The sequence below is a fragment of the Muntiacus reevesi genome, chromosome 1, assembly GCF_963930625.1.
Source record: "Muntiacus reevesi chromosome 1, mMunRee1.1, whole genome shotgun sequence".
Classification (NCBI taxonomy): domain Eukaryota; kingdom Metazoa; phylum Chordata; class Mammalia; order Artiodactyla; family Cervidae; genus Muntiacus; species Muntiacus reevesi.
Genome location: NC_089249.1, coordinates 276,693,738 through 276,720,924, shown reverse-complemented (window position 1 = coordinate 276,720,924; position 27,187 = coordinate 276,693,738). Strand labels below are relative to the sequence as shown.

General features: G+C 40.1%; 1 protein-coding gene across 1 annotated transcript in view; it reads left to right on the top strand.

The window, feature by feature from the left end:
- The first annotated feature begins 586 nt into the window (after positions 1–586).
- Positions 587–27,187, top strand: part of SLCO4C1 (solute carrier organic anion transporter family member 4C1) — a 76,616-nt gene continuing 50,015 nt past the window's right edge. The window contains exons 1-2 of the mRNA XM_065919868.1: positions 587–1,226; positions 4,797–5,060. Coding sequence (XP_065775940.1) covers positions 896–1,226; positions 4,797–5,060 — 595 coding nt within the window. The 5' untranslated portion in view covers positions 587–895. The remainder of the gene's footprint in view (positions 1,227–4,796; positions 5,061–27,187) is intronic.

Sequence of the window (27,187 nt, the reverse complement as noted above, 5' to 3'; positions counted from 1 at the left end):
ATGCGGGAGGCCCGGGTTCGATCCCTGGGTCGGGAAGATCCCCTGGCGAATGGCGAATCCCCATAGTCTTGCCTGGAAAATTCCACGGATGGAGGAACCTGGGCTATACAGTCTATGGGGTCGCAAAGAGGGGGCCATACGACTGAGCAACTAGTTCAAGGGAAGAAGGCTGCTGGAGAGTTTCTGGAATTATCTCCTGAAACAGGTGTGTTCACAGCCTTCCAGTCAGCAGCCAGACGACTCCCACGACGTCTTGTTGGTCCCCAGCCCCTGGGACGGGGCGCCGGGGACCCGGGGCCCCCGCTCAGGCTTCCGGACGGGCCGCGGGACAACGGCGACGAGAGAACCCTTGAGGGGGACGCCGGGGAGGCGGGGACTCGCCCCTGGTGGGCGAGGCCCGGCGGCCGCCAGCTCGCTGAGGAGGCTCCCGGCGACGGTGACGACGAGAGAGCCCCTGAGGGGGACGCCCGGGAGGCGGGGACTCGCCCCGCGCGGGCGGCCTCAGGTGGGTGAGGCCGAGGACCGACCGCGCCGCCGCGGGGCCGGCCGCCCGCGCTCGGCGGCCGCCAGCTCGCTGAGGAGGCTCCCGGTGACGACGCCGGGGAGCCCCTGTGAGGGACGCCCGGGAGGCGGGGACTCCCTCCGCGCGGGCGGCAACAGGTGGGCGAGGCCGACGGCCGCCAGCTCGCTGAGGAGGCTCCCAGCGACGACGACGGCGGCGGCGGCGGCGACAGAGCCCCTGAGAGGGACGCCGGAGGGGCGGGGACTTGCCCCGCGCGGGGGCGCTGCCACCTGCCCGGAGGAGGAGCCCCAGCGGAACCTGGGTTTATTTTTTTATTTTTTTGTTTTTTGCGGCTGCGGCAGCCCCAGGGAGTCGGGAGGACGCGCCCGGATCATGAAGAGCTGCAAAGGCATCGAGAACCCGGCTTTCGTCGCTTCCAGCCCAGAAAACCCGCGCCGCCTCTGTGCGTCGTCGCCTTGCATCGAGATCTCCGTCGTGTCCACCCCGGACGCGGGCTCGCCGCCGCCGCCGGCGCCTCAGGAGCCTCCGGAGCGCCCCGAGTCGCCTCAGCCCTCGGGGGCTCCCGACGCCTCCCGGCTCGGGTCGCTGTCCGAATATGAGGAGGGGCCCTACGGCTGGGGCAGCTTCCAACCGCGGGCTCTCCAGTGCTGCAACACGCCCCGGGGCTTTCTGTTTCACTACTGCCTCCTGGCCCTCACGCAAGGTGAGGACCGGCGCCGGCTCCCGGGGCGGTGGGCGAGCGGGGGGCGTCGAGGGGCGCCGGGGAGGAGAGTTGGGGGACAGGTGCGCCTCCAGCCCCGGGGGTGAGGGGGTCTGCGCGCCCGAGAGGGGTGGTCCCGGGGCTCGGGACTCGCGAGCGCTCGCACCGACGCCAGCCAACCAGGTCCAGGTTCACGCTTCTGCATTTTCAGCTTCTCTTTTTAGCGAAACATTGAAAACTTGCCAGGCAAACTCTTTCTCTTTTAAGTGTTCTACCTCCAGCCTAGCAATTTCCTGCAGAGAAGGTGGAGATGAGGGGAGCCCTCCTTCGGGAACCGGGTGCTCGGGGTGGGGTGGGTGGGGTGGGGGGCGCCTCTCTCCATTACAAAAGCATGCATTTTGCTAAAACAAAACAAAAACAAGCAAACACGCTTATTAAAGGGGTTTGTCTTTACATCGCTCTGGAAGAGAGTGGATAAATGTGCAGCTGAAGGTAGGGCGGTTCGCCAAGGAGAAACTTGTTGGACATGCAGAGGATTGGTCAGATCTACGCGTTCAGGATTTTGTGAGTGTCGTTGGCGAGCGCTGGATGCTCTCGTGAGCCCAGGGAATATAAATCTACGGAGGCTTCAGGCGTTATTAACTGGTAAGGCACTTCAAACCCCATATCTGTTTGTTCACGGATCTCTTTTAGATTCTCTTGGGAGTTACTGATAAAAGCCCAGTGTTATACCCTCAGAAGGTTGCAATCTAAGTCTCGATTGGAGGGGTAGGCATTGGGAGCGTGGTTCTCATGAAGGAAAGCATGCAGAGAATGAAAGAAATGGAACTTATGCTAGGGCGACAAATTAAGGACAGGGAGCATTAAAATGGAGCATCTTCAAGGACATGCTATAAATTAGCTGGGATTTGACAGTATGTAGATTTTTTTTTTTTTTTTTTTTGGTCACAGCTTAAAACTTGTAAAGAGGCAGTCAAGTACTGATGAAAAGAAATGTAATCGGAAAAAAATGGGTTTGAAATTGCTCTTTTTTAAGATTAACAGAATAGTGAATCGAAATATATTCTAGCTGTTTCTATTCCTGCCCCACTGTCTTAAAGCAACTCCGTGTCGCTTGCACAGGTTAGGTGCTGAGTAAATATTTGTTGATTGCGAAGCAGCTGCACCTCTTCTCCTAGTGACAGTTTTGTGCTTGAGTTACTTCCCTTTCCACCTTTCTTGTCCCCACCAAAGTTGGCCCTCTCTCAGCATCTTAACCTTAATTGTCCAAAATCAGTGATTACCAAGCATCTTAAAGTCAAATGTAAAATTCAAAGAAATTCAGTCGCTCAGTCGTGTCCAACTCTTTCACAAATAAAAAATTTATCTTGTGTTTTAAGACACATTCTGAAACTGCAGTATTCCAGAATATATCATTTTATGTTTAATATAAAATATTATTTAAAATTATTATCAAATGTAATTGAAATTCTTAAAGAAATGTGTCAAGTTTAGCCTGGAGTTACCCTACCTAGAAATCTCCAACTTCAGAAGTGTAAACTGAGCTGAAAATGATTCCATAAATTCTTATTTCGGCTTAAGTTTGAATGACTGAAAACATTGTCATGTTTCTCAACCTTGATTCTTGGGAAGACCGTTTCCAAGTACAGTATTATAGAGGTGATTAATTTGTGAAAAAAGACCCAAAACTTGTCAAATGAGTTTACTTAACCCAGCCACTTATCAAAAATAAACAGTATTTCCCTTAGCATTTAATTTCCTAATGTACCTCCTAGCTTCTTGCATTTACAGTGGACATAGTATGCAGCCTTTCATGAAATTTCTTTTTTTAAAAAAGCAAATTTCTTGGAGTTTATGTAGTGTAGAATTTACTTTGGGATCCTAGGCTTAAAATGCTGTCTTTGCATAACAGTCTACAAATTTACTTTATCAGAAATTTTTTTAATGTAAAAACAATGAATTTTAATGACTGATTTTTAGTCAGTATAGCAAGGGTGTTGGGAAGTTGATTTTAGATGGGAACTTTTCAGATTCTCAGACAGCCTTGGTGGTGGTGGTTTAGTCACCAAGTTGTGTCGACTCTTGCGACCCCATGGACCTGCAGGCTCCTCTATCCATGGGATTTTTCAGGCAAGAATACTGGAGTGGATTGCCATTTTCTTCTCCAGGGGATCATTCTGACCCAGGAATCGAACCCGGGTCTCCTGCCATGCAGGCAGATTCTTTACCAACTAAGCTATACCTCCTTATAAATCTGTCATTCCTAGCTATTTAGAAATTTTATCTTAAAACTTCAAGAGCTATAAATTGGTATATAGATTTATTAAACTGATATGAAAATAAATATCATGTTAGGACTTTTAAAATTTGGGTAAAGTTTCTTGCAATATATTCCCAGTTACAGTCTTGATAAAGCAAAATATGAAGAGATTATAGAGATAATGTCTTGGATATACTCTTTTCTATTAATTAATGATTGAAAACAATTCATGGTAGCCTCTTAAGTAAAAAGAATAATCAGTTTGAAACTTTGTAATTTGATCAGATGGTTTTTATTTTTACTTTATAGTAATATCTCAGACAAGGCAATGACACCCCACTCCAGTACTCTTGCCTGGAAAATCCCATGGACGGAGGAGCCTGATGGGCTGCAGTCTATGGGGTCGTTAAGAGTAGGACACGACTGAGCAACTTCACTTTCACTTTTCACTTTCATGCATTGGAGAAGGAAATGGCAACCCACTCCAGTGTTCTTGCCTGGAGAATCCCAGGAGTGGGGGTGCCTGGTGGGCTGCCGTCTATGCGGTTGCACAGAGTCGGACACGACTGAAGTGAATTAGCAGCAGCAGCATAGTAATATCTAAACTTCTGTATAATCAGTATCCTAATCGGACATTTTTGTTGTTAGTCAGATTTAAATTTTCAGCTTTTTCTTGTTTATTTTATATTCTTTCATCACAGTTATAATGAACAGACGAAGTGTAAGTTGTTTGTTTCTTTATTTTCTGTCACATTGCCTATGATTTAGAATGCTAGTAATTGAAGTAGACTTTTAGTTTGTTTTTGCCCCAGAAACTTTTAAATGATGACTCTAATGACTCTAAGAAGAAAATAGAGGTTTGAGAACTCAATTGCACCTTTCATAAGACTAAGTCAAGGACTGAGTAATTTGAACAGTTTTAGCATTTGACCTCTCAATCACCTATATGTTTTGTATTCTTCCAAGTGAGGCCCATGGGAATATACTATACCTGGAAACTTTCTAATGAATCAGCTTCATGAGACTTTACCAGTCTCTTTTGTCATTTAAAGAAACATGGTTAGCTGTGATTCAGTATGTGATAAACATCAAATTTATTTAACAACTGAAAATTCACAAATGTATAATTTAAAAGAGAACTGATTTGTAAAGGAAATATGTTTGGCTTGCTTAGTTTTGAAACTGAGATTTTTAAAATTGGACATTTAAAAATATCAAAAGAAATGAACAAACTTTAGTATGTCATTTTAGTGATCATACTCTATATGGTAAGGTTGTAATAATGCACATAAATTTTCTCTTTTCTCTTTTAGGTATTGTGGTGAATGGCCTAGTAAATATTAGTATTTCCACTATTGAGAAGCGCTATGAATTGCAGAGTTCCCTGACGGGCTTGATATCATCAAGCTATGACATTGCCTTCTGTTTGCTGTCTTTATTTGTATCATTCTTTGGTGAAAGAGGACACAAACCAAGATGGCTTGCGTTTTCATCCTTTATGATTGGGCTGGGAGCGCTTGTGTTTTCACTGCCCAAATTTTTTAGTGGAAAATACCAATTTGGGTCCCTTTTCAAAGGTAAGTTTCTGTTCCCTTTCTGCTTGTTTTAAGAAGTTGTGTTGGCTCTATATTGCAGCTCACTTGTATGGGTATGTAGGTAAGGGCTTAACTGTTTTCCACTGTTTGCTGGTTTGTTATGATTTGATTTGTGTGGAGTAGGAGATTATAGAGACAGATCGTCCATTGTTCATTGCTTCAGTGGATCTCCAAGTTTTTAATCTTAATACTCATTCCCCATATTATACACAGTCTTTCTTAAAAACATGACCTGTTTTGCTTTGCCGGTGGTGTGGCTTCACTGGGGCTTTAAGATCTAAATTTTCCCCTTGGTAGTTCTGTTCGCTGTGCTTATAGCGCTGCACCCTGGACCTGTTGACTCCTGATTTGAGAATGAGAGGTGAAACTTAAAGGAGTAGGGCTTTTCCTGAGTACTGAAACTAGCTTCACTTTGGACTCTGATTTAGAGATGCAAAACTTCATGAGTTACCTAAAGTGTTCCTCCTCTCAGTATGTTATTTAAAGACTCAGAAAGGAAGTTTGATTGTAGCCCTTCTCCTCTTCTCCCCCAAAGTATCTTTTTTAATGGAAAATCGATTATGGTAGAGCCCAAGAAATGTGCAAATGAAAGTAAGACTTTTTAAACACTTTTTGTCCTTCCTGAGACTTTTAATAGCAGATATTGAAATAAAATCAGAGAGCTATAAAATTAGAAGCTTTCAGAAGTTAGGTAAATGAAAAAAAGTCTTATAGTAGGAAGAACGGGGAACTGTGGCCTGCTGCATGAGAGCCATTATTTTTAAATGGTTAAGATTTTTATATTTGTATTAGTATTGAAGATTCATATTAAAGTGTTAACATTTCCCAAGATCTATTTCCCAGTTGTAGACAACAAATAGGACCGTATTTTCAATAACAAAGTATGTATATCATGCAGCGTGGTTTTAGGGGTGTACTTACTAAGTAAGCAGACTTCATTTTAGAAATAAAAATAGCATATGCAAGTATATGGATCAAGAGAAGATATTTTAAAAAGGTGGTTCAGCTTGAAATGAATGAGATAAGGTGAATGTGTTACCTATAGAAAGGACACTTACTGGATTCTAGTATATTATCAAAGATTCCATGAAATTTTATTAGGTCAACTGCACATACGTTCTCTGGGAGTAGTTTTAGGAATAGGACATGGAGGATTTAGTACTGTATCTTTGATATCTTCATGGTAAAGGAAAAGCTTAATTTTGTGTCACAAGAAATACAGAACTGATTCTGTGATAGCAAAAACATCATTGTATCGATAGCCTTTAGGTGGTGATCTTTGTCCTGAATTTAATCCTTCATTTTTCCAGTTGTTCAGATGCCCTACTTGTTCTTAAAGTGTACAGACTTTGTTTTAAAAAAGAAAAAAACAACTTTAACTCTTTGAACTAAGACATAAACACCTGCTTGAGTGCAAAAGCCTGATCTGTCCTCAGCCATCTTCTTAGCTTCCTGTCTTCCTTACACCCGTTGTGTTGCAGTCAGTTTGAATAATTTCTACTTCCCAAAGGGAAATTGCCACAGAGTAAGGAGTGTGTGGCCAGAGATGAAGCCAAGAAGGTTCTTGAAACCAGGTTGTAAACTTTTAGTACATTATTGTACATCATGCAAGTTTTCACCACGTTCATGTTGATGTTTTTCATGATTTTAGTTGAAGTAGATTAGGTAGAGGAATTGGATGAGCTGTAAAATTTTTACTCTAAATTGACTCATAATTTAAGTAATAATTTCTCTATGGCAGATAAAAGTAAAAATTCAGTTTGCCCTTATTCTGCCATTGGTATGATGAATATTTATTGCTATGAACTCTACCTCATGCCGAAATAATAGCAGTGAAACAGTTTCATGCCCTCTGGATTGTATATACCAGTGGGAAGAAATACAAAATAAAGCAACAAACATGATAACTAAAGATTGAGGTGAGTGTATAAGGGAAGAAATAGTATTAAGTAATAGTGCACACAAGGAAAAATACACAGTCAAGGGAAGGCTATTGTGATAAAAACTGGATAATGAGGAGCCAGTCCTGAAAGATGATTTCTAGGCAGGAGAAAAAATGGTCGCAGGCTTTGGAGCAGGAAACAGCTTGGTAGATGTTAGGAAGTGTCAATTTTGGCCAGCATTATGGCAACCCACTCCAGTATTCTTGCCTGGAGAAGCCCATGGACGGAGGAGCCTGGTAGGCTACAATCCACAGGGTCACAAAGAGTCGGACACGACTGAGCGACTTCCCTTCACTTTACTTCACTTCATCAAAGGTAGGGAGAATGTGGCATGAGATGAACTTGAGAGGCAGGCAGACCACAGCGTGAGTCATTTGGATTTGTCTTTAAATGCAATGGGAATTCATGAGAGAGTTTTACACAGGGGAGTACATGATCTTATTTATGTTTTTAAATGATCATTTGGCTTCTGTTGTTCTGAGGGACAAGAGTATTTGCGAGGAAGTCACCCAGGAGATTTTCACTATAGTTCAGGTGAGCAATAAAGGTGGCTGGGGTGGGGTTGCTAACAGAGATTTAGAGGAGAGACTGATTTTCAATGTATTTTGGAGGAAAAAGAGATGGGTCTTTATAGTGGATTGATTGTGAAGAAGGAATGGATAATGACTCCTTCATATTTGGTTTGACCAATTGGGGCCATTTACTCTCGTGTGGAAGATTGGGTAGAACAGAATTGGGAGTGGAAATAAAGAATTCAGGTTTGGGCTGAAGTATGAACTGCATACTATATATCTAGTGTTGCAATACATATCTCTGGACATGAATGTTTATGTAAATATGCAAGTCATTCTTTAGTCTTCATTCCTAGAAATGAAAACACTGGTTAGAAGGGCTTCCTTATTCTGATTTTTGATAGGTAATGTCACACTGACTTTTAGGGAAGACTGTATCAGTTACTCTTCCACAGTCAACATATGAAAAATGCCTGGTTGTTATTTTGAAATTTTTACATTCTTTTTTTCCTGAAACTTTTCCTTAATAGAAATGTCACTGGGGTGTGTTTGTGTGTAAGTGGAGGTGTTTACAATGTAACAGATACAAAACTCAGGGTTGAAATTACATTATATATGTAAAGGAACCTGGACACTTGCAAGTGGAATGTTAGAAGTTGTGAATCCCTTCTTTTACAATGTAGAACCTTAGGACAGGGCTTCCCATGTGTCTCAGGTGGTAAAGAATCTACCTGCAATGCGGAAGATCCGGATTCTATCCCTGGGTTGGGAAGATCCCCTGGAGAAGGGAATGGCTACCCACTCCAGTATTCTTGCCTGAAGAATTCCATGGACAGAGGAGCCTGGTGGGCTGCAGTCCACGGGGTAGCAAAAAGTCAGATACGACTGAGTGACTAACACGCACACACACACACACATGCACACACCCCCTAGTAAAAGAGGTGAAGTGACTTTATAGTGATTTCATAGGTGGTCAGTAACAGCTAAAATTAAGACTAGTTTTTATGCTTTGTTTAGGGTTTTAAAAATTTTTATTTATTACTGGTAGTTGGTTGATTAAGTATATCAAATAATTTCTATATTTTTATGAAATGAAACCCTTTCTTCCGTAAATTCACATAGCCAGTTTTATTTTAATTTCTATCAAAGTGTAGTTGATTTGCAATGTTGTGTTAGTTTCTGCTGTATAGCAAAGTGGATCATGTATGTGTGTGTGTGAGTTTGCAGTGTGTCTGACTCTTCGAGACCCCATGGGCTATAGTCAGCCAGGCTCCTCTGTCCATGGAATTCTCCCGGCAAGAATACTGGAGTGGGTTGCCTTTCCCTTCTCCAGGGGTCGTTCTGACCCAGCGATTGAACCTAGGTCTCCTGTGTTGCCTGCAGATTCTTCACTGTCGGAGCCTCCAGGGAATCCCACATTTACATATATCCACTCTTTTTTAGATTCTTTTACCACATAGCTCATTACAGAACATTGAGTAGAGTTCCCTGTGCTATACAGTAGGTCCTTATTAGTCACCTATTTTATATATAGTCGTGTGCATATGGCAGTTCCAGTCTCCAAGCTTTTCCCTTCCTTTGTGAAAGTCACTCTGTTGTGTCTGACTCTTTGCAACCCCATGAACTATACAGTCCATGGAATTCTCCAGCCCAGAATACTGGAGTGGGTAGCCTCTCCCTTCTCCAGGGGATCTTCCCACCCAGGGATGGAACCCAGGTCTCCCGCATTGCAGGTGGGCTCTTTACCAGCTGATTTGTCAGAGAGGCCCCTTGGTAACCATACATTTGTTTTCTACATCTGTGACTATTTCTGATTTGTAAATAAGCTCATCTGTACCATTTTTTTAGAGTCCACAAATAAGTAATATCAAATGGTATTTCTTTCTCTGACTTACTTCACTCAGTGTGAGAATATCTAGGTCCATTCATGTTGCTGCAGATGGCGTTATTTTGCTCTTTTTTGTGGCTGAGTAATACTCCATTGTATACATGTACCACGTCTTCTTCATCCATTCCTCTGTCAATGGACATTTAGGTTGCTTTCTTGTCCTCACAACTGTAAACAGTGTTGCTATGAACACTGGAGTATATGTATATTTTTGAATTATAGTTTTCTCCATATGTATGTCCAGGAGTAGGATTGCTGGATTATATGGTATCTCTGTTTTCAGTTTCTTAAGGAACCTCCATGTTCTCCATAGTGGCTTTACCAATTTACATTGCCATGAACAGTGTAGGAGGGTTCTCTTTTCTCCACACCCTCTCCAGTATTTATTGTTTGTAAATTTTTTGTTGATGCCTATTTTGAACTGTGTGAGGTAATACCCCATTGTAGATTTAATTTGCAACTCTATACTAATTAGTGATGTTGACCATCCTTTTGTGTGCTTTTAGGTCATCTGTAACAGATAGCCAGTTTTAATGGTCTGTATAACTTGTCTGCGCAAGTGAATTAATCCACTTTTGTAAATACGGGATCATGTAACCACAAATCTGAGTTATTTATCCAACTCTAAGGAGAATGTTGAAAAATACTGGAGATTTAAGTGAGAAAAGGAAAACAAATGAGTTTGAAAGCTTTTGGAAATAAATTAGAAGAAAATGTATAATATTCTTAGGTAATTTTATATAAATAACCTAAAGAGCATAACATTAAGAAATCATATTACTTGAATCATACATGCCATTTTAAGTTAATTTGAAACCGACATTGAGAAAATTAATATATTACTTTGTATGCTTTTTTTGTTGCTGTTGTTTTGAACTTGAGGGAAACCAAACATCAGTTTGAATGAAATACTCTCTGTTAAGAGGAGATTAAAGTAATGTGGTATAATTGGTAAGTAGAAGAACACAAAATATGAAATATGATAAGCATGTATAATTTTCACAGGTGTGAGAAAAATACAAAAGGAGGTTAAGAATTAGCAAAAAGGAAGAAAGGTGTGTTTGGAAACAGCTTGAGTTTTCTATTCTATAAAAAATAAATATAAGTAGGTTTGGGAAATTATTTTCTTAAAGGAAATTTTAGTGGAGACATAAGGGTTAGAGGCAAAGATCTAACTTTGAATGGAGAAAATAACATTTATCAAAGAGAAGGTTTGCTTACTGTCATTGGACAAACACAAGAAAAAAGGAAGAATTAATTTCAAAAAAGGAAGGACAAACACAAAAAAAGGAAAAATTAATTTCAGGGAAATAAATGCTTCTAAGGGTTAATTTTTTTATATGTTAACCTTAGAATAGAATAATGTCATAAACCATTTTCAAGTAAATCATATTTGCCACTCACTTTTGCTGTATTTTAACAGACCGATACCAGAATATATTTTAATATACCTTTTAAATATTGTTAAAATGCAATAAATATTCAGATCTTTGCCACATAACATTTTGTTTTCATCCAAGCACTTTTTAATTTCCTTTGGATGAGTGTTAATTTAATGTTGGTAAATAAAATTATCTCTTCCTCTCTTTTAGACTTTGTGACAGAAGTCATTAGTAAATACTTAGGAATTATAGAGAACTAATTACTAAATCCAGTAAAGCTGTTTTTTCTCTGTTGACCAATAGTTGGATAAATTTTCTTAAGTTGTATTATTTTCTTGTTTCTCTTTCATATCATTTTCTTTCAAAAAAAAATTATATATAGGGCTCAACACTTCCCATTTGCTTAATCACTAAATTTCTAATGTTTTAGAAATGGTATTTCAGGGAGCATTTTGCATCAAAGGACTTTAGTTACGCAGGCTAACTAAAAACATTGAACTAGGAAAATGATTAAAGCAGGACTCAAAATTGGACTTAAATTTTAATTACTGTTTTGTCTTTGTTTTGTGTTCTTAAAGGTTTTTTATTTTTTTTTAATTTTTTAAATATGGAACGCTTGCCGAGAGTGGAGAAGACAGAGGTCCAAGAATCTTAGAGTTTTTCAGTGCAATACAGGATGCTTTAATTTTGCTTGGCCTCTGAGTGTTCCTTCTTCTTTATATTGCTTCTTTTGTATGAAAATCACTTTTATTTTTCTTAGATTTAAATTTTACTATAATGAAATAAAGAGGAGAGGTGGTTTCTTAGGTTAAAATATGTAGTAGTATAATAAAGTGAATTATTTAAAATGATCTTTAAATTTAATATACAACAGTAAAAGAGCTAGAGCTAACTTTTAGGGATATTCAGTGCTGTAGAAGAAACTATCACTGTTTTTAATATCACTGTTTTTACTGTTTCCCAGACTTCCTAGATAATATGAATTATCCTAGATGATTGGTACCCTTATTTAATGCCCTGTGGAGGTCCTAATTTTAATTCAAGAAGTGGAACTTGGGAATGTATGTTTTTTAAAATTACCCAGGTTATTTTAGAAGTCCATTTGGGAAATATGTGTCCAGTTTAGAATTTCCTTATTTTGTAGCGTCAACTCTGGACATAGAAATAAATGTTTCTTTTCATTTCAGGATTATTGCTTTATATTTTCCTTTAAAACAGGAGTTTCACAAGCATCATGAAATACTACCTACCTTAATGTAGCCAGTTTTGTTGAAATTCACATGACCTAACTTCTGAAATAGAGGAAACTCACAGAGAAAAATAAGTAAGGAGGCATGTGTCAATGAGCTGTTAGCACAAACTCAATTCTGCCCACAGTTATAGTTTGCAGACGGATACACGTTTTAAAATTCATGGTCTTGAACAAGAGAAATTAATGTTGCTACATTTACCAAAATATGATCTGCCAAGCCAAGTTTCTGACGGTATTAGGGATATGTTAAACATGGGTTCCCCTAGTTCAGTGAGTTGGGGGAAAGATGAACGCTAGAGACGTGCCTTATTGTATCACTGTAAAAGTGAATGCATTGTGTGACTCTTTGGCTGGGGGATATGGAATGTATAGTTCTGAACTTACTGACCAAAGACCTCCATAGATACACTTGTCCCTTTTACCCTGCTTCCACTCTTCACTTTACATTTTCTCCTCCAGCTTAGTGGAAAGGTCTGCTTCCCACTAATGTCTAAGTATGTGATTTTAAATCCCTTGTTGAATTTAGAAACTTCATTATGGCCAGCACATATAACAGCATATGATGGATAGTAGGTACCTGAGAATTGTTTATTGAGTTATCAGACATATGAATGAATGACTGGACCCCTTCAGTAGAGGCGTGTTAGGAGTCTGATGACTTGTCTTTGCACAGAAGGCAGTAAGTAGGTAATGGCAGATAAAGGCAGTCTGGGATTCTCTGTTCACATTTTCTATTAGCTTGGCCTTATGGAACCCAAAATTACTCCATAAAGAATAATTTTCTCTTCCTTTTGCCACTGACTTGGAAAGAATTGTAAGTTATCAGAGTCAAAGATTATTTGCCATAAATGACCCCTATGGGTAAGATATGGGATCTGAAAAATTTGCAACATGAAAAAGGAAGCTAAAATGAGAAGCATATTCAGAAATAGAAGCAAAATGCATTGATATTCTGTTTTGGGCTTTCATCTTAATTGCTTGCTAAAATATTGATTTTACTATCTACTGTACTTCTAAAGTGATACTAAAATGTCAGATGTTTTTGGCTAGACTTTAGTAGTGATTACCCTTATTTATCTTCATGTGTGAAATAAAAGGAAATGCTCTGAAAGGGCATTCAAGCGGACCATAGCCATAGCTGTGTCTAACCAGATGTAATATATGGGAGGTAATGACTAAGCAATGCTTTTTGTAGCTTCCTCAGAATGGTTGGTAAAAGTTGTGGTAAGAAAAAAATGAGGAAATTCAATTTTCTTGGTCACTAGTTCTTAAAAATGCACAAATTAGCCAGTGTGTTTTACTGTATTTTTTCTTTTATTTTAGTGGTATCAGCTCATTACATTGAGTGAAAGTATCAGTAGTATAACAGGGATATTAAGGCCAGACAAGACAGTTTAAATTTTTGCTCAAGCCCTGTGTGATGGAGCTGTGTGACCCTGCACAGGTTTTTTCAGCTGTCAGTCATGATGGGAGTAGTAACCGCTCCTTCACAGGAAATTACACGCAGTGCCAAGGCGGTGCCTGGTGTGGGCAAGTTCTCATCAGATGATAGTAACGAGTAAAAATCATGTTCATGCTGATTAACAGCTATTTTGATGTAAAACATTGCCTACTTGGTTTGTTGTTATTGTCAATGGTGGCTACAATATGGACAACTAAACATCTTTCAGTCTGACACATGTTTTTGTAAGTGCCATTTGATATCAGCATATCCCCAAAGTCTGGCTAACCTTGATTTGCTGTAGCTAAATTAATTGGGGCTACTCAATATAACATACTAAAATATTGCCTTTTAAATAGTCAAGTTGTCTTTTTCTAAATAGTTTTAATTTTTTCCTAATTTTGAATATAATATGCCCCTTTGGCAGCCAATTAGAAGATAGAAAATTTGTAAAAAATGATATAAAAGGGGAAAAACTAGAATATACAGAATAAAAGGAAGTAAATCTGCATGATAACACATCCTAGATAGCACACTATCAGTAGTTCAGCCTTTTAATGTATATACATATTCATATGTGTATTCACAAGTAGTTATGCACGACTATACTTTTACATTACATAGTCATTAATACTGTAGTCATTGGATCCATCCACAGTCATTGGATGGCTGTATGGCATCACTGACTCTATGGACATGAGTTTGAGCAAGCTCCAGGAGTTGGTGATGGACAAAGAAGCCTGGTGTGCTGCAGCCCATGGGGTGGCAAAGAGTTGGACACGACTGTGCGACTGAACTGAACTGAGTCACTAATACATAGATTCTCATACCCTCTTACTAACCTTTATACATATTCATATATCTTTATATCACATTTTCACATATATATACCAATACACATTTTAAGGAAACAATATTTTGAACTTATGGGTATCTATTTTTTAACTTAGAATATATGTGGGATGTTGTAAATATTAAAAAAGACAAAACTGAAGAACACTTATGCTTTTATATTATTTCATTTTATAGATAATCTAGTTAATCGACCCTCCTTTGCTGTGATTTTTATTAATGCATTTTATTTTTCTGGTTAGAAAAGTTCTATTGGCCATGGCAGACAATTTGAGTATACTAAACAGTAGAAAGAGGGGAAAAAAATTCATTATTATTCTTTCCTCAAGAGAGCAACTTTGGGATTGTCTTAATATTTTTATTGTGTGTCTCTTATAGACTTAGTATAATATTTTTCATTGTTTACAACATATGAACATTCTTATTCTTGTACCATATTCAATTATATATATTAACCATTCTCACAGAGCTAAATATTTACATTTTAAAAATTTTCCATAATAAATCACCTCATGATAACATTTTTATGTTTAAAAATTGTCCTATACTTTGGTAGTTATACAGTTCTTAACATTTTGAAATTGACTTTTTTCATTCAGAATAATTCTGTAAAGACTCATCAGAGTTGAGTTTATTAATTACTCTTTCCTTTTTATTGCTAATTAGTAAGTTTTTCATGGTATGGATTTACCAAGCTTTGTTCAACTATTCACCTGCTAAAGGACATTTGAGTTGATCTTAGTTTTTTGGCTATCCCAAGTTAAGTTATAAGCATTTGTATATGGATTTTTGTGTGAACATACTTTTCAGTTCTCTGGGATGGATGCCTAGGAGTAAATCTGATGGATTGTGTGACAATTCTCTGCTTAGTTTATTACTGTTTTCCAGACTGACAGTACCATTAGGAATGTATGAATGATCCAGTTTATCTATGTCCTTGCCAACATTTGTTGCTGTCATTACTTTAAAAGTCTTTTCTAGTATTTATTTTTATTTATTTTATTTATTTGGCTGTGCTGGGTCTTAGTTGCCACACATGAGATATTCGATCTTTGTTGTGACATGTGGTAATTTTTAGTTGGAGCATGTGAGCTCTTTAATTGGGGCATGTGGGATCTAGTTCCTGAAAAAAAGATGGAAACCAGGCCCCCTAAATTGGGAGCATGGAGTCTTAGGCACTGGACCACTAGGGAATTCCCCCTCAGTATTTTTTATTTTACCCCTTTTGATAGGTTGTAGTGAAATCTTGTTATGCTTGTAATCTGCATTTCCCTAATGGCTAATGATGTTGAGCATCTTTGCTTGTGCTCTTTTGCCATCTGTTTGTCCTTCATGTAATATCTTTTCTTATTTTTTGCCCATGCTCTAAGTAGATTGTTTACTTTTTACTGTAGAGTTTTGAAAGTTACTTATGCATTCCAAGTACTAGATCTTCGTCACATAGGTGGTTTGCAGATGTTCTCATTTTGTCTGTAGCTTATCCATTTCAACCTCGTTAACAGAGTTTTTCACAGAGAAAAAGATTTTAATTTGAGTGAAATTCAATTTATATTTTTTCCTTTTGTTGTCAAGTCTAAGAACTCTTTTCCTAGTCCTTAATCTCAAAGGTTTTCTATTTCTTTTCTTCAAAAAGTTTATCAGTTCAGTTAGTTCAGTTGCTCAGTTGTGTCCGACTCTGCAACCCCATGGACTGCAGCACGCCAGGCCTCCCTGTCCATCATAAACTCCTGGAGTTTACTCAAATTCATGTCATTGAGTCGGTGATGCCATCCAATCATCTCATCCTCTGCCTCCCCTTCTCCTCCTGCCTTCAGTCTTTCCCAGCATCAGGGTCTTTTCTAAGGAGTCAGTTCTTCGAATCAGGTGACCAAAGTGCTGAAGCTTCATCAGTCCTTCCAATGAATATTCAGGACTGATTTCCTTTAGGATGGACTGGTTGGATCTCCTTGTAGTATAGGGACTCTCAGGAGTCTTCTCCAACACCACGGTTCAGAAGCATCAATTCTTCGGTGCTCAGTTTTCTTTATAGTCCAACTCTCACATCCATATGTGACTACTGGAAAAACCATAGCTTTGACTAGATGGACCTTTGTCAGCAAAGTAATGTCTGTGGTTTTTAAGATGCTGTCTAGGTTGGTCATAATTTTTCTTCCAAGGAGCAAGCGTCTTTTAATTTCATGGCTGCAGTGATTCTGGAGCCCAAGAAAATAGTCTGTCTCTGTTTCCATTGTTTCCCCTTCTATTTGCCATGAAGTAGTGGGACCGGATGTCATGATCTTTTTTTTTTGAATGTTGAGTTTTATTCCAGCTTTTTAACTCTCCTCTTTCACTTTCATCAAAAGACTCTTTAGTTCCTCTTTGCTTTCTGCCATAAGGGTGGTATCATCTGCATATCTGAGGTTATTGATACTTCTCACAGCAGTCTTGATTCCAGCTTGAGCTTCATCCAGCTCAGCATTTCACATGATGTACTCTGCATATAAGTTAAATAAACAGGATGGCAATATACAACCTTGACGTACTTGTTTCTCAATTTGGAACCAGTCTGTTTATAGTTTTCCACTTTCCATTTAAATCTGTGATACATCCTGAGTTGATATTACTCTTTATATTTGTATTATTTGTTTATTTGACTCTTTTTATATTTCCAATTAACATTCTGTTTGCATTTTAAAAACAGAAATGTGTAACTAATGTACTTGCCACAATAATCATTACCAGTTTGTTGTTCATTGTTCAGTCATTCAGACTTGTCTGATTCCTTCTGACCCCATAGACTGAACGCCAGGAGTCACTGGTTCAGAGAAATCCTGAAATCCCACTGGGAAGCTGTCAAGCTTGTTCCTTGAGTAAACTCTCCTCCAGCTTCTTGCGAGGGCCTTCATAATTCATTTTTCTCTGTTGGTCCTGTTTTATAATTATGCTTGGCTATATTTGTATGCTTAGAAGTTGTATTAGCCTGTTTCTTGCCTATAAAAATTAGGGAACTGAGGATCATTTTAATACTTACTCAGTCACAGTCTCTCCTAGAAGAGGCTAATGGTTCATTTAACAGTGTAGATGTTTCAGAAACTAATTGATTCAGGTATTGTTGTTGTTGTTTAGTCCCTCAGTCGTGTCCAACTCTCTGTGACCCCATGGACTATAGCACTCCAGGCTTCTCTGTCCTTCACCATCTCCCAGAGTTTGCTCACACTCATGTCCATTGAGTCAGTGATGCCATCCAACCATCTCATCCTCTGTTGTCCCCTTCACCTCCCACCTTCAATCTTTCCCAGCATCAGGATCTTTTCCAGTGAGTCAGCTCTTGGATCAGGTGGCCAATGTATTGGAGCTTCAGCTTCAGCATCAGGCCCTTCAATGATTATTCAGGATTGATTTCCTTCAGGATTGACTGGTTTGATCTCTTTGCACTCCAGGTGACTCTCAAGAGTCTTCTCCAGCACCACAGTTCAAAAGCATCAATTCTTTGGCACTCGACCTTCTTTATGGTCCAGCTCACATCCATACATGACTACTGGAAAAACCATAGCTTTGACTATACAGACCTTTGTCTGCAAAATAATGTCTTTGCTTTTTAATATGGTTCCTAGGTTTGTCATGGCTTTTCTTCCAAGGAGCAAACGTCTTTTAATTTCATGACTGCAGTCACCATCTGCAGTGATTTTGGAGCCCAAGAAAATCATTTCACATGATTCAGGTTTATGTGCCAATAATCACACTCTCAGTTTTGCATTGTGTCTTGTCTCTTTGGACTTAAAAGTTAAGCTTATCAGAGTAAGGAAGAGTCAAACCCTTAGACACTTTTCCCCAATGCTTATTTTCCAATTAAAAGTATTTGCTTGAAGTGCAGGTCAATAAAAACAAGTAGGTTAGTAGTATGAGATATATGCCTTTGGTTACTTGTGCCTTCCAAATCTGTTTCCATCTATGTACAGTAGGTAACACATACTTCATGATGGAGAGTTCAGGTTGCAGTGTCCATAATCCTGTTTATGTCTAACATACCAGCATCTGAGAGCAAACCAACAGGTGCTTTTCAAAAGGATAATATACACCAAAAAGCTTAGTGTTTAATACAAAAACCCAGGGGTCTTCCCTGTGGTTTCCCTTTGGAGACTTGCCAGAGGCTTCCTACATCTTCCCAGTCTGCCATAAACACTGTCCAAACCTGCTGCAAGAACTTTGTCATGTTCCAGAACTCAGAACTCAGGAGGCCTCTGAGCAACACAGGTCAATTAAAATAGACTGTGGAGTAGATAAAACCAAGGCTATGGCCCCACTCCCTGTTAATGGCATGCAATGTATTTTTCTTGGGGTCCCCTTAATCCACTTAGTACCATTAACAGGGAGTGGGGCCATAGCCTTGGTTTTATCTACTCCACAGTCTATTTTAATTACCTGTGTTGCTCAAAGGCCTTCTGAGTTCTGGAACATGATAAAATTCTTGCAGCAGGTATTGACAATGTTTATGACTGTTCATGCAGACTGTCCAAAGAACACTGTCATAAATATTGTCCATACCCGTTGGCCATACCTGAAGCTGAAGCTCCAAATACTTTGGCCACATTATGGGAAGAACTGATACCTTAGAAAAGACCCCTATGCTGGGAAAGATTGAAGGCAGGAGGAGAAGAGGACAGCAGAGGATGAGGTAGTTGGATGGCATCACCGACTCGATGGACATGAGTTTGAGCAAGCTCCAGGAGTTGGTGATGGACAGGGAAGCCTGGTGTGCTGCAGTCCATGGGGTGGCAAAGAATCAGACATGATAGAGTGACTGAACTGAACTGATGGCAGACTGGGAAGATATAGGAAGCCTCTGGCAAGTCTTCACTGGGAGAACCCCTGGGTTTTTTTTAGTAAGGCTAAAAAAACAGTCCAAGCTTTTTTGCCTACATTATTCTTTTGAAAAGCAACCATTGGTTTGCTCCTCAGTGCTGGTGTGTTAGACATAAACAGGATTATGATCACTGTGCAACCTGAACTTCTCATCATGAAGTATGTGTTACTACCATGGTGGTGGTGGTTTAGTTGCTCAGTCGTGTCTGACTCTGTGACCTTATGGACTGTAGCCTTGCCAGGCCCCTCTGTCCATGGGATTCTCCAGGCACAAATACTGGAGTGGGTTGCCATTTCCTTCTCCAGGGGATCTTGCAGACCCAGGATCCAACTCAGGTCTCCAACATTACAGGCAGATTGTTTACTAGCTGAGCTACAAGGGAAGAAATAATAAAATTAGACATGTGAAAGTTGGACATTTTGTTGTTAAATGAAAGGGTAGATGAAAATAAATTTGAAAGGTGCAAGTAACTATAGGCATATATATCATACTACTAGCCTACTTGTTTTTTATTGACTTGCACGTCCCTCTTTTCCAATGGAGAAAGGTTATTATAGGCAGGAATTAGCTTGGTTTTACTACAAAACCCTGGATGTCCTCATTACAAGAATCTTACAGAGTTCCTTGTGACTGGCTAACAGAGCAGGAAAAGGTAAGCCTGGTTTACAGAGGGTTTTTGCTGGCACCTACCAAAGGTGAACATTTTGTAGAGAAACCCCAGTCAGTCATGACCCTACTAGACAATTGTCTGCAGAAATTCTGTTTTGATGGAAGAGAAGGCCTGAGGTACAGATTTTCATTGATTCACACACAACAGTCTGGGCTTCCCTAATGGCTCAGACAGTAAAGAATCTTCCTGCAGTGTAGGAGACCCAGGTTTAATCCCTGGGTCAGGAGGATACCCTGGAGAAGGAAATGGCAACCCACTCCAGTATTCTTGCCTGGAAAATCCCATGGACAGAGGAGTCTGGTGGGCTACAGTCCATGGGGTCACAAAAGAGTTGGACACGACTGAGTGACTAACTCTTCCATGCGCAACTCTAATAGATAAGCTGGCCAGTCAGAAGCTTGAAAAACAAAAACAAAAATGAAAGTTGTTAACAAGGTAATTTTAATAGTATGCTATGAGTTAATACATATGTGTAGTGGACTGCAGCCATGAAGTTCAAAGATGCTTGCTCCTTGGAAGGAAAGCTATGATAAGCCTAGTCAGCATATTAATAAAGATCAGAGACATTACTTTGATGGCAAAGGTACATTTAGTCAAAGCTATTGTTTTTCCAGTAGTCATGTACAGATGTGAGAGTTGGATCAAATAGAAGGCTGAGAGCCCAAGAATTGATGCTTTTGAACTGTGGTGTTGGAGAAGACTCTTGAGAGTCCCTTGGACAGCAGGGAGTTCAAACCAGTCAGTCCTGAAGGAAGTCAATCCTGAATATTCATTGGAAAGACTGATGCTGAATCTGAAGCCTAGAATGTAAAGGCGTTTTTGTCACTTGTTAACTTGAGGGCATCCATTGTAGAGGATGCTCTCAATAAGGAAGAAAATATGGTCTGACCAGTCTGGTGTTCTTGCCTGAAGAATCCCAGGGATGGGAGAGCCTGGTGGGCTACCGTCTATGGGGTTGCACAGAGTCGGACACGACTGAAGCGACTTAGCAGCAGCAGCAGCAGTGAGTGTCAATCAGTGTTTTTCCCCAGCCACTGTACTTTTTGTGGAATTGACCCATATTAAAAATGACCACGTAATATAAAAGGAAGCTAATCATAGGTTCAGAATGATTTTTTCCTCCTCATAGACTGGTCTTAACTCCTGTATTGCAGATGCATTACCCAGTTTACCAACTTCAGGGTCCAGTCCTGAGAGCAATGATTTGGTAATATTCCTTAGAGCAACCAATATGCCCCAGGACAGCCAAAATATGTCGATCCTGGTTGCAGTTTGTCCTCCTAAGACAAATACATATTCTAGATATGAATTTATTTTTACCACCTGTGATGCTTCTACAAACACTCAATGTTGTTTGACTTACAAAATGCCTTATTCATTACTATAGCTAACTTCTGAAGTTGCATCACTTCTGATGAAGAAATTCATTTGCAGCAGAATTATGATAACAGCTTCTGCTCATGAAATTCACTTGTGTGTCTTACCATGTACTCCAACACCCAGAAGTCTCTGACTTAGTAGAATAGTGTCTGTTTTGGTATAACTTGCAGAATAAGATTTCCTTCTCTACAGAACATGGTATATGCATTACGTGAGGCAGAATGCATTCTGTATTTCTGGGACCTCCATAGCCTGCATAAATAGGATACTGAAATAGGGAGTGGCAGTGGGTTGGAGCCTTTTACTACTGTACCTAAAAGTCCACTTACAGAATTTGTTTCCAGCCTTAGTCTTCATACTAAATAATCAACAGGTAGAGAAGATGACCATTGAACTTGCAGAAGTGATGGATCCTTGTTAAGAAGGGGAAATTGGGTTGTTTTTAATCAGTGGCAAGGCAGAGTGTATTTTGGACTGAGGGTTCCTGTTAATATCCCCATACCCAGTCAGTTCAGTCACTCAGTCATGTCCGACTCTTTGCGACCCCATGGACTGCAGCATGCCAGGCCTCCCTGTCCATCACCAACTCCTGGAGTCTACCCAAACTCATGTGCATTGAGTCGGTGATGCCATCCAGCCATCTCATCCTCTGTCGTCCCCTTCTCCTCCTGCCCTCAATCTTTCCCAGCATCAGGGCCTTTTCCAATGAGTCAGCTCTTCGCATCAGGTGGCCAAAGTATTGGAGTTTCAGCTTCAGCATTAATCCCTCCAGTGAATACCCAGGACTGATCTGCTTCAGGATGGACTGGTTGGATCTCCTTGCAGTCCAAGGGACTCTCAAGAGTCTTCTCTAACACCACAGTTTGAAAGCATCAGTTCTTCGAGGCTCAGCTTTCTTTATGGTCCAGCTCTCACATCCATTCATACCTAATAGTACTTGTTAAAAGGAAACCTGTGGAGCGTGGCTGACTGTGCACAGAGCCCACTGCTGGGCTGCCAGACCTTGCTGAGCAGAACGTGCAGCCGGCTGGCCGCCGCAGCCCTACTGGGGGACATGTGCCGCTGTCTGCGGTGGTCTCCCCGAGGTGTCTGCTCCCGTAGAGGTCCAGCCCTCCACAGACAGGAGCGAGAGGATGGAGAAACAGCCCTTCGTCTTGGACCAGGCATTGCTGTGGTTCCTGGTGTGTCCTCTCTCCAGTAAGCCGCTCAGTGAAGCATGGACAAATGAATTGATGAATGAAGAGTTAGGAAGAGCCTATCCAATTCCTGGTGGGGTTCCTAATATGGTACCACAGGCAGCTTGGATGACACGTCAGAATAGAAGCAGGAGGTGGAGCAGCATTAGATCATATTTAAAAGCAGCACACACAAGTCAGCATTCTAAGTACCATCTACCTTTTACACGGTCAGCGTGGCAGGGAAGAAGGGTTCTGTCTCTTCGTCCACTGACTGTCCTTGTTCCATTGGTATCTTCAGCAGGACTGCTGTACGCGGCCTGTGTGGAGGAAGACTCCCCCAGGGCTGCGCCAGGACCGGCAGCCTGCGCTTTTACAGTCAGCTGTTGCTGGTTACCGTGTCTGTTTATGTGTTCTTCCACCTTTGGACTTGGACAGGTATTACCCTCTTCTGGCATAGATAAGGGAACCAGAGCCAAGATGCTATATCCTCATGATATGCCTAAGTGTCTGTCTCTGAAAGCCTGACCACGTGGAAATACTGGAAACCCACTTAATGTGCTGGAAAGATGCTTTGCCTAGCGTCTCTCAGAGGTCTGGGACTATGGGACACTTAAGCTGCAGAGGCTTCTTTAACGTACCTTGGTTCTGCCCTTTGGTTTTCTGAAGGTTCTCATTTATACTAGTGGTATCAGAGGAAACATGTCAAAAGAATGTCTTGTTGGAAATTAACAGCGCCAGCCACCAACTTGTGACTTATCCCATTCATAATGAAATGCTACTGGTTGGAAATTTTATGTTTATTTTAGATTCAAAGTCTTTGGTAAAATCACATGATAAGGATGACTGAAATAGTTCTGAAGAAGCTATGTTGGAATAGTTGTAGAGAAATGCATTTGAACTAATGTGATTCAAAGCTATAAATAAAATGGAAATTTCATGGATGTGCCAACATTCTGAGTTTGTAAAAATCACCTTCATTTCTTTGGCATCAGATGCTTACATTAATTATAAAAAACTAATAAATAAAAAGATACTGATACTTTCCATTTAAAAAAAAAACAGGAGCCCTGTGGCAACCTAATTGAGACAGAACAGCTGAAGACTCATAAAGGCTGTAAAATCCCTCATCAGCTGAGAGACAGGCAGGTGGTAAGGAGACAGCCTGGATGGTAGAAGTGATTACAGAAAGGAGAATTGCCAAGCTTGTCAGCTGTCGGATTTATTAGAATAAGCTCCATGGACTACATTGCCCTGTGGCTTCTAGTTGTATTCAGCCAGTGGGAATTTGCATGTGGGGAAGCATGGGTTCTCCTGCTTATTTTCCTGATGTGAAAGTTGCTATGTGTCTCTGCCTAACGCCACATTGCTGCAATTTCATTAACTGCCCAGTTACACCCACTGTTTCTTCCCTTAACTCTGCCTTTGTAAAAAAAAAAAATCACTCATAAAGCTCTTCACATCCATATAAAATCTTAAATTTGCTTGTCGTCTCTTTTATCTGTACCCTACTGCAACCTTAACTCATATGTAAAAGTATACACATTTTCTAACTTTTAAAAAAATTTTGATTTACGCTCTTCCTTACAAATGACTGTTGTTTTGAAGTGAGATTGTGCTAATGTTGTTGCTGTTTAGTCGCTAAGTCACATTTGAATATTCTGCAACCCTGTGGACTGTAGCCTGCCAAGCTCCTCTGTCCATGGGATTTCCCAGGCCATACTGGGGTGGGTTGCCGTTTCCTTCTTCAGGGTGTCTTCCCCACCCAGGGACTGAACCCGTGTCTTCTGTACTGACAGGTGGATTCTTTACTGTTTAGCCACTTAGGAAGCCCAGTTGTGCTAATCCTTCATAACAAAGTGAGAAACTTTTTATCTTCTTCCCTATATTGGAACAGTTTAAATAGCATACATGGATTGATTGTTCTTGATGGAGCTTTGATGTACATTCTCTAGAGAAACCATTTTGGATAGGTTGATTTTAGAAGTACACTTTTGATTCCTATTTCAATTTATTCCTGACTCATGTGAAAGTAAAAGTCACTCAGTCGTGTTCAACTCTTTGTGACCCCATGGAGTATACAGTCCATGGAATTCTCTAGGCCAGAATATTGGAGTGAGTTCCCAACCCAGGGATCAAACCCAGGTCTCCCACATTGCAGGTGGATTCTTTATCAGCTGAGCCACAAGAGGTTCATTCAAATTTTATATCATTTGTAGTCAATATTTTTATTTTAAGAGATTTTAAATTTATTGGTATATGCTTATACATATAATTTTCTAATGTTAAAAAAATCTTTTATGCATTTATGGTCATTCCTGTTATATTCATGATACGCAATTCCAGTTTCCTTATCTTTTAATGGGTTAATGGCCTGTTAGGTCCAGAGTTTCTATTGTACTTTAGAGATGATAAGGAGATCAACTTTTAAATCTCATATTAAAAAGTTTTTGTCTCTATCTTAAAGTCAGGAGCTCTTATAGAAATGTTTTGAATTCACATCCCAAACTATCCAAGAAACTGATTAATTTTACTTTATGTCACCGTTAACCATGAGACGAATCTCTTAAATACATAGGCTATTAAATCTTAGAAATTGTGAAGTTAATCTAATTCAGACTTATCTGTAAATGAGGAAAGCGATAGTGTCACTTTCATAGGATTTTTCTGGGGATTAGATAAGAAAATGTTTGCCATTGAAGGACCTTGCTTAAGATAAGCACCCAGTGTGTATTATTTTTATTACTGTTAACATAAATGAGGATAAGATAAAAGTAATGCATGGTAATTAAGAGCCCAGTGAGTCATGCAGGCCTAGTCACTGAATAAAGAAAAACACTAGTAAATGGAAATCTCCTTAGGGCAACTCAGGTGACTGGACTTGAACAATGGGTATGGTATCAGGAGAAAAAGCACTTGACATGGTCATTATAGTTAAGGACTGTACCATGAATGTTTTTCATGTTTCAGACTTGATGACTAGAAAATGGATGTTATGAACAGATATTGGAAAATCAGGTGGAGAAGTTTGGTTTGTGGTGAAGATTGTGAGTTTTGTTTTAGATTTAGAGGTACAAGCTTGACATTAGAAGTATAACTAATATAAATAAATAAAATATAGATATCTTTTTTTAGAAAAGTGTAATTCTAGAGCATAAAACACTGGAAGTTCAAATTGAGATTTGGAGTCATCCTCACAGTTTCTACATCTATATGTTCATTTCAAAGGAGATGGGTTGTAAGAAAAAAGGTGGGAAGCAAAATCCTGAGTCTTTGCACTCAGTTCAATCACTCAGTCATGTCCGACTCTTTGCGACCCCATGGACCTCCCTGTCCATCACCAACTCCCAGAGTTTACCCAAACCCATGTCCATTGAGTCGGTGATGCCATCGAACCATCTCATCCTCTGTCGTCCCCTTCTCCTCCTGCCTTCAATCTTTCCCAGCATCAGGGTCTTTTCCAAGGAGTCAGTTCTTTACATCAGATGGCCATAGTATTGGAGCTTCTGCTTCAGCATCTGTTCTTCTAATGAATATTCAGGGTTGATTTCCTTTGGGATTAACTGGTTTGAACACCTTGCTGTCCAAGAGACTCTGAAGTCTTCTGCACCACAATTCAAAAGCATCAGTTCTTCAGCACTCAGCCCTCTTTATGGTCCAACTCTCACATCTGTAAATGGCTACTGGAAAAACTATAGCTTAGACTTATACAGACCTTTGTCGGCAACGTGATGTCTCTGCTCTTTAATACACTGTCTTAGGTTAGTCATAGCTTTCCTTTCAGGGAGGGTCTTTTAACTTCGTTGATTTAGTCACCATCTTCAATGATTTTGGAGCCCAAGAAAATAAAATCTGTCACTGCTTCAACTATTTCACTTTCTATTTGCGATGAAGTAATGGGACCAAATGCCATGATCTTAGTTTTTTGAAATGTTGAGTTTCAAGCCAGCTGTTTCACTTTCTTCTTTCACTTTCATCAAGAAGCTCTTTAGTTTCTCTTCAATTTCTGCCATAAGGGTGGTGTCATCTGCATATCCGAGGTTGTTGACCTTTCTCCAGGCAGTCTTGATTCCAGCTTGTGATTCATCCAGCCCACCATTTCGCATGATGTACTCTGCATGTAAGTTAAATAAGCAGAGTGATGGTATATAGCTTTGTGATACTCCTTTCCCAGTTTGGAACCAGTCAGTTGTTTCATGTCTGGTTCTAACTGTTGCTTCTTGACCTGCATACAGGTTTCTCAGGAGACAGGTAAGGTGGTCTGGTATTCCCATCTCTTTAAGAATTTTCCACAGTTTGTTATGATCTACACAGTAAAAGACTTTAGCATAGTCAATGAAGCAGAAGTAGATTTTTTTTTTTTTAATTTTCTTGCTTTCTCTGTGATCCAGTGAATGTTGGGAATTTGACTTGGGGATGGTCAAGTTTAAACAAAAGCAGCAGCTCGTTCTCCTCCTTCAGGGCAGTGGCTAAGGAGATGGGATGTGGAGCCTTGGGAAGAAAATTAAAGTCACTCCCTGGGGAGAAAGAGAGGTTGCTTTTCATCAAAGTCGGCCCCCTCAGAGTACAGGTAATTAAAGCATATGAGGTGTCCCCATAAAACTGCTTCTCAGGAGGTTCAGGCACTTCCTGGAAATACTGTCAGGAAAGTGTGGTTAGGGGAGTGGAATCCTGTCTCAGGTTGCAACATCCTTCCCAATGCTCGACAGAAGGGTGGGCCAGAGGAAAACCTGGTCTCCTTACACTTAACAGGTGTTGAAGGTGAAGGCCC